Here is a 12,966-nt window from a genome sequence, read left to right on the forward strand (position 1 = left end):
TCTGGATCTGGAAGTCCCACAGGATCTTGGCTCGCTCGTTCTCTACCACCTTGGGAGGTGTTTCCCACTTTGACCTTGGGGTTTCCAGTCCATACTCCGCGCAGATGTTCCTGTATACTATGCCAGCCACTTGGTTATGGCGTTCCATGTATGCTTTCCCTGCCAGCATCTTACACCCTGCAGTTATGTGCTGGACCGTCTCTGGGGCCTCTTTGCACAGTCTACACCTTGGGTCTTGTCTGGTGTGGTAGATCTGGGCCTCTATGGCTCTGGTGCTCAGGGCCTGCTCCTGTGCAGCCAGGATGAGTGCCTCTGTGCTGTCCTTCAGCCCAGCCCTTTCAAGCCATTGGTAGGATTTGTTGAGATCAACCACTTCAGTTATGTTCCGGTGGTACATCCCGTGCAAGGGCTTGTCCTCCCATGATGGTCCCTCTTCCAGCATCTCATCCTCTGTTCTCCACTGCCTGAGACATTCACTCAGCACGTCATCTGTCGGGGCCTTATCCTTGATGTACTTATGGATCTATATATATATGTGTGTGCGTGCGTGCGTGCGTGTGTGTGTGTATATATATATATATACTTTTTTTACTTTTTACAAAGCATATTCAATTGTCACTAATGAAATTAGTGAGCTTCTTGTTTAAGGACAGGTTTATATCGTCTTCTAAGTTGATAAATACTCTAGTGGGTTACCTTAAACATGGCTGCAGTGTTCAGTGCAGATCTGGTTTGTCCAGTATGGTGTATTCCAATGGAAACGCCTCTCAGACCTTCAATACCGAAAGTGATTCAACACATTTGTCCACAGACAGATTTTGTGCGACGCCATGGAGGAAGGAACATTCCTTCTGCTGCTGTTCTCATTACTGGGGACTGCGTCAGCTCTCAGCTTTTATGGGGACAGTATCAGTTTTATGGCACCACAGAAGAAGAGTGATGGGAATTTTCAGGTACATAATTTCTATCACTACATTTTTATTATGTTTTTACGTTTATATACTATTTGATAAAAATAACAATACAGCCATGCAGCAAGTGTTAAGGACATGTGACGTTTTTTATGACAAAAAGATCTAGAGTGATTTAACAAGCATGTTTTATTCTTTGCCACATTTTTATTTGAATAGACTCATTTCTTTTAATGCTGTATAAAAAGTTCTATTTTCCAAAAACCTAGGTGACCTTTTATCACAGACAGAACAGCAGGAGCAACTGTCAACATCAGTCTTCCTTCACGTGTGAGAGTGGGCTGTGCTCGAGCTTTGTTCAGTCCAGCAGCTTTGAAACAGACATGGACAACACAGGCCAAGGCAGGTGGTGCCAGTCTGAAGGAAGCACAACGGTAACCATCCCATCCAGTAACACGTCCGTCTCCCTGCGGTAAGACAACACCACGGCAAACCAAAGCATGGCCCATGACTGGAACCTGAGTAATAGGTCAAAAGGGTCAAATTTAAAAATTTTTAAAAACAAACCTGATATGATGTAGAATGATACACTAATGCATTTATGATCCCTTAGGAGGAAACACAGATCTATATAGATTAAATCTAGAATAGATCTAGAATAGAGCAATAACAGAACTACAGAGGTACTGTACTGCAGAGTTGAATATTTATAGATCAAATACACCTGCAACATCACACTGTAATAGTTTTTTAGTTTCTGTTTGGTCTCAGGTGACAGATAGATGCGAGTGGGACTGAATATGAACATATGTGTTAGTCATCACATGTTCATCCTCCGGTTCAGGGACTCTGGCTGCTGCTGGCAGTCTAACGTCGAAGGAACAACAAACTGGACCACTTCTGCAGAGCTGGACCTGGGAACCCGATCGGACACACACACTCTTAATAGCTGCCCCGTGACAACGACAGTGTCCTCTCTAAGGTACAAACTTTGGAACGTGGAAATTTCAAAGCACGTCTGTAATAGATCATGAGACAATAGATGAAGAAGGCATTTGTTTTGCTTTTCAATGGTAAAAATGTTGCACAGATGCACATTTTCTCTTCAAATCATTTTGAGCTGAAATTTTTTTCGTGCAGGGTGCCTCAGAACTGCTTTTCAAATATCCGTCTTCTGGCCCATGATCCGGATGGAGATCTTGTGAGATGCTTCTTCAGCCCAGGCGCCCCTGTTCCCTCAAACCTTTCCCTGGATGAGGTAAATCCATAGCAGAAGCTGAATTTGATTTTGCATGGTGACTTTGCATGGTGACATGGTGACTGCTGTGTGTTTGCAGCCTTGTTGTCTGTCTTTGGGGACTCATAGATCATTAGCAGTTAACTTGTACATTTTTAATTGAATCATCATCTTTTAACTTAGACCGAGTGCACGCTGACAAGGACGGGTCAAGTTCACACCGGTGTTCATGTGTTTGAGCTGATGCTGAAGGACTTCACCACCCAAAACATCACTTTGACCTACTCAGATGGGACGTCAGTGCTCCGGGAGGCCTTCAACTTGAACACTCCTCTCTGCAAAGTCAAGCTGCAGTTTTCATTAGAGAGTGAGTAGCACATTCTATGAACTGAGAAACTTGATGGGAGAGGGAAGAACTATTAACCTGACGAAACAAGGCGGCCTCAGTAGAAACTAGAATGCAGGTGGTCTTTCACTGATCCGACTGATGCATCCTGGCTCTGTTCCAGTCCTCCCTCCAATCCCAAACTGTGAACCCGGTCATGTGCAGCCCGTGTTCCTGTCCAGCACCCCATCACATGGGGAGGTTCTTCACGCCACTGTGGATACAAGGTTCCAGCTTTTCGCTGAAGCCCAGGCTGGTCATTCAATGTAATGTAACTTCATTTCATAACAATGTCTGTGTTAAATGAGGACCAGGATTGCACAGTTCTCTCTCTGCCTCCATTTTCGTAAAGCATCAACGACTTCCAGGTGAGCGGACCTCAGAACGTGACCAAAGCGTTCTCAGACGGTCCGAACGGGAAAGCCGACGTCACTCTAAGTTGGACTCCACGGCCCGGTGACCTGCACAGAGTTGTTCCACTCTGCTTCACTGCAGAGACAAATGAAACGTGAGTTTTCATCTATGTTCTGTATGTTAGACTTTCATACTTGCTACTTTACAGTATGTTGATAAGCTGACACAGATTTTGTCATTTAGCCAATCAGAGATGAGATGTGTTGTTGTCGTGGTAACCCAAGCCTCAGTAATTTCAGGTTTGTATATTTATTTGTTCTTCTATATTAACAGTGATGTGTATTTTCACACACACTGTCTGTTTTCTGTTTACTACTGATTCTTACCTTAACAATCTTCTGTTTTAATTGTTGAACGCTTGGCTTTTAAAAACACTCTGACCCTGTAGCATTTTGTGCTTTACAGGAAAAGCCATTGTTCTGTGCTCACCCAACAAGATGACAGTGGTTCTTGACATAGCTTCCATGCCTGGCATCGACGTCAATTATCTCAAGCTGAAAGATCCTTCGTGCTCGCTCACGTCCAACGGCACTCACATCATGGGCACCATGTCATTCAGCACCTGTGGCACGAGACTTGAGGTGCGGGAAAAAGCATTTACATTTTCATCATAACAGAAATGTAAGTGATGAAACGTCTCTGCCCATAGGGGAGACGAGGTATAAGGAAACAATGAACAAAGTTATTGTGTCATTAAGCCAAAATTACTGATGTTTGGCCTTCACCTGTTTTACGTAAATACAGGAAAAAGGCGACTTTATCGCTTTTCTGAATGAGATCAACTCCTTCGAGCTGCCCAACGCAGTCATAACCCGCAGGAAGACGGTTAAGATCAGCTTTTCCTGCCAGTTCCCCAAAACCGTCACCATCTCCAGCTATTACAACCTCCAAGACTCTGACTACATCTTCACCGAGTCCAGCTTCGGCAGCTTCGGTTACACCTTTGACATCTTCCTGGATGCTAACTTCACGGCGAGGGTGGCGCCCACTGCTTACCCGGTGGAGGTCAGGCTGCTGCAGACCACCTACATGGGGATCCAGGCTCGGTCAGAGCTGCCAAGCGTGACCCTGTTCGTTGAGTCATGTAAAGCCACTCCTGATGACAACCCCGACAACCCCCTCTACTACGACCTCATCAGCAACGGGTGCGTGGAAGCTCTCTGGGCGTTTTATACTTAGCTTTTACACGAGAACCATCATTCAGAAAAATAGCTGAAGTTATCACGCTTGTGTAACACTTTCCACTTTATTCTAACAGATGTATTCAAGATGAAACTCTCAAAATCTACCCATCTAACCAAACTGTGTTCAACTTCGGGGTTGAAACCTTCAAGTTCACAGGAAACTATGATCAGGTCATAAGAACCAAATATAAAAGCGCACCAAACATAACCTGGATTCATAGCTGGACACCGCGAATTCTTCTGAACTAATCCTTCATTCTACAGGTGTACATCACCTGCTCCGTCATCCTGTGCGAGACTGGGAATCCCTTCTCCAGATGTGCTCAGGGCTGTTTAAATAAACCATCCCGCAGACGGAGGAGAGCTCTGAGCAGGGAGACGGCTCCACACAGTATTACCCAGGGTCCTTTGCGCTTCGCTGGAAAGACTGATGTTGATGATAAACGTGTGCTGATGAAAAGCAGTGACACATCAGGTTAATCTATGCTCTTTGTTTTCCTCTCTTCTTCTTCTTTCACACTAAGACATCTCTACTGCTGTCGTTGTCTGTTTCAGTGAATCCTCCAGCAGCGAGTCAAGTCTCAGCTTCTCCTCCAGACACAAACTCCAGAGAGGGAGGTTGGCCAATCAAGGACATCCTTAACACCAACATCAGCACCGCAGCCTTCGGCAGCGCCTTCCTGATTTCAGTGGTGGTCTTGGCTGTGGTCATCCGTCACTTCAGCAGGAAGAGAAAAGCAGAAGACCAGAATGCTCTTATACCGCATGCTGAAGACGCTGACTAAGCTTTACTAGTCTCAGTTATATGTACGTCGAACCCCAGTCTGGTTTTAAACCGAAGGAACAGTGAACACACTTGTTCCCACATGTGTCCTTATTTTGTCTTTCTCTAAAATCCAAGTTAGAACAATATTGCTGAATACTTATTGTTGGTTTGTAACTCAAGACAGAAGCTAAATGTGAGCTGTGTTTGGTTGGTTTCTGTGCTGTTTGTTGCCTGGTCTGTGGAGGAACCAGACACAACCTCAGCCTTGACAAACCAGTTTAAAGCCTTTTCTTCGTTCCTCCCGTCTAGTTTTGCAGGATGTTTTTAATGCCATTGTCTTTTGGTTTGTGATACTGTAAAATGTTTCCATGTTGGGTCAGGCACACAGCAAGGATTGGCATTAAAGTATAGGTCTAGAAAGAAAAAAGGTGTGAAAAAGCAACCAGTGCTTTAGAAAAGCGTCTTAGTTTGCAAAACGTATAATAAAAGGAGCTTTTTAAAATGACTATTAACAACATAACATACAGTATAATCATATGTTACATTTTAGCCTAACGGATAAATATATTCAATAGTCAAATCATCAAATCACTGGACGTGCAAATTACAGGAAAATAAATATTTAATTATCAAGGCACTATAATAAATGATGATTAACAAGTGTTGTGGGTGTTTTGTTGTGCTCTTGAGCTTTAATGAACTTTAGTTTAATGAGCTAAATCTCATTACCTTGTTCCAATCCAACTCATCGTCTGAATGACTGTGTCCGGCTGGAGTCCACACCCTGGACGGACCACCAGTCTGACTCAGGGCCACGAGGCGATGTATGATTATGTTGTGGCCTTGCTTTTTCTGCTTTAAGAAGAACATGTGGAGATGAAAGAGTGAACAAGCCATTATCAGAAACCCACAGATTGTACTGAGACACAGACACACAACCAGTCACAGCAATAGGCCATTTACAATGAACCTGACTGGTAAAATGTTTTATTATTGATTTAATATTCTGCACTCAGGTGTCGTGTTTTGAGGTTTGCCTTTAACATTTGACCTCGACTGATGTATTTCCTCTGCAGAATACACTATGTTAATGAAGACATTTATTATGACAGACAAAGAGCAAGGCAGAAACTGCTCATTTCTTGTTTAGATTGCGCCACCAAGTGGCCACACACAGACATTTAATGTTAAATTCTAGTTAAATCTCAGTGGCCAATTTATTAGGTACACCTCCACCGCATCAGATCTGCCACTATGCTACTGTATATTGGCTGCCAGTTAAATGAGAGACCACTTTTAGCATTTAGTAAAAATATGATCTGTATTATCATATGCATACATGTAGCAGAAGCAGAATTCACATCAGAGCTTATCAGCTCATCAGGAGTTTGCCTTTTTGTCCTTTTTGTATTTACAATGTTGTACAACTTCTGTTAAAGCTCAGGATTTTAGTTTTAGTTTAGTTTAGTTTAGTTTAGATCTGATTCCTTGCAATTTGCTGTTCTACCACTAGACATGCACTGGTTTACAAAGATGAATGAGCGTGCAGCTTATAAACGCTGTTTTGTTGATTCTTTTAAAACTATATTTAAATTGATATTGTCTGTATGTGTTTGGTGAATGTCCCTGTTCAAAGATTAAATACCACTTAAAATTCTGTGTTTATGTCGAGTTACTGCAGTAAGATGATATATAACATATGAACTGTTAGTGAGTGCGACATGATTTGTCTTTCACCAAATAAAAATAAAGAAGCAAAATAAAACATGCATCAGATGCAGATGTATTGTACAAAGATTTTATTGCCTGACTTCAGACTAAGTTCCTTCTCTCCTCCTGAGTTTAATCGCAACACAACAACACAATGACTCATCTCTAAGCTGCACACTGGTCCCGCCTTTAATTAACCTGTGAAGCATGAGCTTCTTTAATGACTTGAATGTTTTATGTAACAAACCTTGGCAAGTTTGACAAGTTTTGATTTACAGGAGGTTGAAATTGCGCAAGTTAATTGATTCATTCATTAACTTGCAATAATTGATTTAAATAATAGTTTCAAGAAGAGATAAAAAAACTGTTGGCAGCAAAAAAATCTCTGCTTCTCTCATCAAGAATATTTTGAATGTTCTGGACTTTGATTCTTTGCTACACTTGGATGATCTGTTGAAACTGGACCTTGTATTATTCTTAATTATAGAATGTGGACTCTGATTTTGGTCTTTCTCTGTAGATATAGAACTTTTGAAACTGGACCAACCTTGAGCGTAACTTGAATTATTTAGACATCATTGTGAGACTTTTGTCAGTAAGTCCTTAATAACAAACCACTCGTCTCCCAGACAATCCACTCTACATCTGCCCCTCTCAGCCACATGACACAGTCACAGTTGAAGGCCTCCTGTTCTACAGTGACTGGATCTCACTTAAAACAACATGGAGCGCGACACATGCCACTGGCTAATTGCTAACTGCGCAATCAAAACCTGTTTCTAATAAATAATAAATAAATAAAAACTACATGTACATGTATATCTACAGTAGTAAAATGAGGCAATAGCTTATTAGTGTATTTATAATGACAAAGCTTAATGTGTATACCCATTTTTGTAACTACCTGGGATTTAAATTGCTTCCTGGAGAACAAAGTCATCTGGCAAAAGAACAAGGTCAGACATAAAAGAATTAATTGCATAAATATTCATCTCCTTTAGAATAACTAACACTTCTTGTACTATTATAATTTAGATGAATCACTTACCAAAATAATTTCACTGTTCATCATCATCTCATAATTGTCAGTGCAAACAATCTTTCTTGTCAAGGGGCTCAAGCAGCTCAAGCAGCTCCACAATTTAGAGATAAGTTTGTTGTTGTGTAACTGTTCAACTAAATTAATTCTGTGTGTTTGGTGTTAAACCCAGACACATGGTGTTTCACAGCCGTTCTGATCTTCCCCCGTGAGTTCTAAGAGTTGGTTCCGACCATTTGCCACACCCATGGTATATAGGCAACTTCCTGCCTGAGGATCTTCCTCTTCCCAGAGGAAATCACACCAGAAGCAGGTAAAGCCCTCGTTAAATCAGTCAAAACTCATATTTTGTTGTACTGTTGAAACAGCCTTTACAACCGTCCTGCTGCGCTTTATAAAAAGAGATGCATGCAACATAATTTTTTTTAAAAACTCTTAAAATTACTGTTCCTTCAATACATGTGGTTAGACCTTCAGATAAAAGCCAACAAATCCCACTGAGCAGCACACTTAACTGCGGATTGATAAGAAATAAGATAAGACTTTATTAATCCCAAGATGGGAAAATGCAGACAGAACATTTAATAACTGTGCAAGAAAAAAACAAGGCACTCGAATACATTTAAAATCTAAAAAGAGCATGTGGTGTGCATATCTACAGCATTTATGGATTGTAAAAACAATTCTGATTGGTAGATGCAGCACCTGCCCACTGGAAACCTGCAGCTCCAAGGTCAAGGAGAACCTGCAGAAGTAGATTTGGTTGACATAAGTGTTAGTGAGTGGGTCATGATTTGTATTTCACCAAAGCATAATTTGCTTCCACATAAGGTTCCATCGCTAGGACATTCGATGTCATTTAAAATAACTATGGTTAAGCAGCAGAAACTTACCAGATTTCAGGAAATTTCTAATCTTCTCACAATGGCTTCTTTGCTTTAGTGCCTGTAGTAGCAAACGTCCTAGCGACAACTTTGGGGGGTTGACCATATAAACGCTGCCGGTGGATGTGCAGACCAGAAACGCAGACCGTCTGCGCATCATGGCTTCCACACTGGTGCTTCTGCTTCAGCTGCTCCTGGTCTCGATGGCGTCTGCACAGAATTTCTTTGGGGGAAGCTCGATTTTCACCTACAAAGGAAAAACCGCTGACGGATCAGTTATTGTAAGACCTGCAACTTTCATATACAACATTATCTTCAAAGAGATCAGGAACGTTCTTAGAGTTTGTGGAGTGATGTAACGTCTGTATTTACACACTGTAGGTGACCTTTCGCAGCAGGGCCACCTTCAGCAGCTGTCAGTCCCTCAGCTGGAGTTGTTCTGAGGGAAACTGTGGCTCTACCTCCACACCTCAGAGAGGTGTAATCGACAGGAGCGCGAAAGCTCCACAAAACGGCAGTGAGTGGTGTGAAACTGAAACTGTCACCACAACCACCGTGAGGGATCAACCTTTCCAGCTGAGGTATGTTCAACTCATTCATTTAACCTTGTTCGTGCTGAAGCGGCATTTGGTTTTGTAGCATGATGCTGTTAATAAACCATTTGTTGTGATGAAAGTTGAGGTTGTTGGCAACTGTACTTTGAGATTGTTCTTCCCACACAACCACCAGGGCGTCTGGCTGCTGTTGGAGCTCATCATCTGGATCCCATGATCCCTGGAGTCTACTGACACACGTGGATCTGGGGACAAGATCTGACACCAATCAACCAAACACCTCACCAAAAGTTGCCGTTCTGCCTCTGCTTCGGTAAGTCTGATATTTTACCTCATCTCTGGACGAACGTCCCTCTGACAGCCTGAAAGTCAAAGGCAAAAAAAAGCCTTTGGAACAAGTCTGCATGAATAGTTTTAAATTTCCTTTTTTTATAATGTGATGAATGATGATGCTGTCTGATTTCCAGAGTTCCTCAGAACTGCCCACGGAGGTACCGGCTGATTTCCTCTGATCCTGACGGTGACAGGGTTCGATGCAGGTATGTCCAACACGGAGAGGACGGCCGTCATCCAGGCTTCACCTTAGATCAGGTTGGTTGACACATCTTTTCTACTGTTCATTTATTGTCTGATGCTGCATGTCACTCACTGTAACTACTACATGTTTGTAGGACTCCTGCACATTAGACTATCACTACGTCAACAGCACCAGACAAGAAAATGAATTTAAGCTGGTGGTGGAGGATTTCCCAAAACAACAGATCACTTTGACCTATTTAGATGGATCCCAGTCGGTCAAGGATCCACTGGTCTCGAGAAAGAAAAGACATTACCATGATTTTAGACACAGACACAGACCAAAACACCATCATCCACACTATCACCCACAACTAGCTGAACCTGAGACCACAACTACAACAAAAACACCGACCACGGCAACAAAACAGACAACGTCAATGAAACAACCACCACCAATGACGACCACGGCAACGAGACCTCCAACAACTGAGCCCACGACAGTGAAACCCACAACAATTGAACCTGTGACGACCACTACAAGGACTGAGACCACGACGCCGACCACCACGACGCCGGAGCTGCCAACCACCACAACAAACAAACCCACGATGCAGACAACGGAACCCACGACCACCACAACAAACGAACCCACGACGCAGGCGACAGAACCCACGACCACCACAACAAACGAACCCACGACGCAGGCGACGGAACCAACGACCACCACAACAAACGAACCCACGACGCAGGCGACGGAACCAACGACCACCACAACAAACGAACCCACGACGCAGGCGACGGAACCAACGACCACCACAACAAACGAACCCACGACGCAGGCGACGGAACCAACAACCACCACAACAAACGAACCCACGACGCAGACGCCGGAACCCACGACCACCACCTCAACAAACGAACCCACGACGCAGACGCCGGAACCCACGACCACCACCTCAACAAACGAACCCACGACGCAGGCGACGGAACCCACGACCACCACCACAACAAACGAACCCACGACGCAGACGCCGGAACCCACGACCACCACCACAACAAACGAACCCACGACGCAGGCGCCGGAACCCACGACCACCACCACAACAAACGAACCCACGACGCAGGCGCCGGAACCCACGACCACCACCACAACAAACGAACCCACGACGCAGGCGGAACCCACGACCACCACCACAACAAACGAACCCACGACGCAGACGCCGGAACCCACGACCACCACCACAACAAACGAACCCACGACGCAGGCGACGGAACCCACGACCACCACCACAACAAACGAACCCACGACGCAGGCGACGGAACCCACGACCACCACCACCACCACAACAAACGAACCCACGACGCAGGCGACGGAACCCACGACCACCACCACCACCACCACCACAACAAACGAACCCACGACGCAGGCGACGGAACCCACGACCACCACCACAACAAACGAACCCACGACGCAGGCGACGGAACCCACGACCACCACCACCACAACAAACGAACCCACGACGCAGGCGACGGAACCCACGACCACCACCACACCAAACGAACCCACGACGCAGGCGACGGAACCCACGACCACCACAACAAACGAACCCACGACGCAGGCGACGGAACCCACGACCACCACAACAAACGAACCCACGACGCAGATGCCGGAACCCAGGACCACCACCACCACAACAAACGAACCCACGACGCAGATGCCGGAACCCACGACCACCACCACCACAACAAACAAACCCACGACGCAGATGCCGGAACCCACGACCACCACCACCACAACAAACGAACCCACGACGCAGATGCCGGAACCCACGACCACCACCACCACCACAACAAACGAACCCACGACGCAGGCGACGGAACCCACAACCACAACAAACGAACCCACAACAACAAACGAACCCACGACGCAGGCGACGGAACCCACAACCACAACAAACGAACCCACGACGCAGGCGACGGAACCCACGACCACAACAAACGAACCCACGACGCAGGCGACGGAACCCACGACCACAACAAACGAACCCACGACGCAGGCGACGGAACCCACGACCACAACAAACGAACCCACGACGCAGGCGACGGAACCCACGACGCAGGCGACGGAACCCACGACGCAGGCGACGGAACCCACGACGCAGGCGACGGAACCCACGACGCAGGCGACGGAACCCACGACGCAGGCGACGGAACCCACGACCACCACCACCATAACGACGGAACCCACGGCCTCCACAACATACCAACCCACGACGGAGCAGACGACGGAACCCACGGCCACCCCTGTGGTACCCACAATGACCATCACTACAACAGAACTGCCCAAAACAGAACCTACTATTACCACTACAGTGGAAGAGATGACGAGTTTATCTTTCACATCATACATCAGCACTACAACATTGCATCCAAACATTCCCAGTCTCTGTGAAATGCCTTTAAATGTTTTCATACTTGGTAAGTTCTTCTGACACAGACAATGTTGGGCTTCTTCGTGCATATTGTGGTTATAATTTAAACTTTAGTCTGGTTTTTCACGCCGGTTTTTCAGTTGACGATCCTGCTCCATCGTGTCAGGAGGGAGACTACTTGCCACAACTTGTGGACCCTACACCTGAGAATGGAGCATTCATCCAAGCAGTGGTAGGCAGAGAGCTGGAGATCAGAGTCAAAGCAAAAGCCTCAAACTCAGAGTAAGCAAGAACCAAGAAAAATCATTCAGGCAAAAGTGTCAGCCTTTAGCAAGTAAAGGAACATTCTGAATGATGCTTTGATTTGATGTTTGTTTTCATGCAGAATAAATAACCTCATCATTAGTGGGCCACGCAATATCCATAAGCACAAGACCACACGTGAGTTCATCATAAGGTGGACGCCAACCCCAGATGAGGTTGATGACCAGTACCCAGTCTGCTTTGCTGTGGAATCTGTGGCCGGGTAAACTTTGGCTTTCTGACTCTGCATGTGTTAAAATTAATCGTTCACAGCTCATCAGGTCAGATGATTGTTGCCATCTGGATTTTCAGAATTAATTTCTATACCTACGTTCATCAATGCTTTTCAGGTCTCGCGTCTATCAGTCGGAGATGAGATGTGTCCTGGTGGGTGTCAAGAAGAGAGAGAGTGAGTTAAAGGCCAACCTTCATTCTAACATTTACTAATTAAACTTTGCCTGTAATTATGTTTACTTTGATAAATCTACATGATATGATGGTAAAACTCTTATTCTACAGTTAAAACAAATGTCATATGCAAAGAGTCCACAATAATAGTAGAGATTGAGAAAGCTTCCTTGTCTGGAATAAGTGAGGATCATCTGCAGCTCAGCGACTCCTCCAACAC

At 45.0% G+C, this 12,966-nt stretch overlaps 2 protein-coding genes across 2 annotated transcripts in view; both read left to right on the forward strand.

Moving 5' to 3' along the window:
• Positions 1–795: 795 nt before the first annotated feature.
• Positions 796–5,559, forward strand: LOC114852760 (uncharacterized). The gene is made up of 13 exons (XM_029145385.3): positions 796–953; positions 1,181–1,383; positions 1,756–1,893; positions 2,052–2,169; positions 2,332–2,515; positions 2,658–2,799; positions 2,886–3,041; positions 3,131–3,186; positions 3,353–3,528; positions 3,692–4,092; positions 4,206–4,302; positions 4,396–4,606; positions 4,687–5,559. Exons 1-13 carry the CDS (start codon positions 831–833, stop codon positions 4,914–4,916), a joined length of 2,235 nt encoding a protein of 744 aa, XP_029001218.1. The 5' UTR covers positions 796–830; the 3' UTR covers positions 4,917–5,559.
• Positions 5,560–7,840: 2,281 nt separating this feature from the next.
• The window catches only part of LOC114852750 (mucin-2-like), a 6,528-nt gene continuing 1,402 nt past the window's right edge, over positions 7,841–12,966 (forward strand). The window contains exons 1-11 of the mRNA XM_055507227.1: positions 7,841–7,959; positions 8,589–8,811; positions 8,912–9,111; positions 9,260–9,397; positions 9,552–9,675; positions 9,756–11,702; positions 11,766–12,081; positions 12,176–12,317; positions 12,421–12,561; positions 12,689–12,747; positions 12,858–12,966. Of these exons, the coding sequence (XP_055363202.1) occupies positions 8,689–8,811; positions 8,912–9,111; positions 9,260–9,397; positions 9,552–9,675; positions 9,756–11,702; positions 11,766–12,081; positions 12,176–12,317; positions 12,421–12,561; positions 12,689–12,747; positions 12,858–12,966 (3,299 nt within the window). The 5' untranslated portion in view covers positions 7,841–7,959; positions 8,589–8,688. The remainder of the gene's footprint in view (positions 7,960–8,588; positions 8,812–8,911; positions 9,112–9,259; positions 9,398–9,551; positions 9,676–9,755; positions 11,703–11,765; positions 12,082–12,175; positions 12,318–12,420; positions 12,562–12,688; positions 12,748–12,857) is intronic.

This window comes from Betta splendens, chromosome 3, assembly GCF_900634795.4.
Source record: "Betta splendens chromosome 3, fBetSpl5.4, whole genome shotgun sequence".
Lineage (NCBI taxonomy): Eukaryota > Metazoa > Chordata > Actinopteri > Anabantiformes > Osphronemidae > Betta > Betta splendens.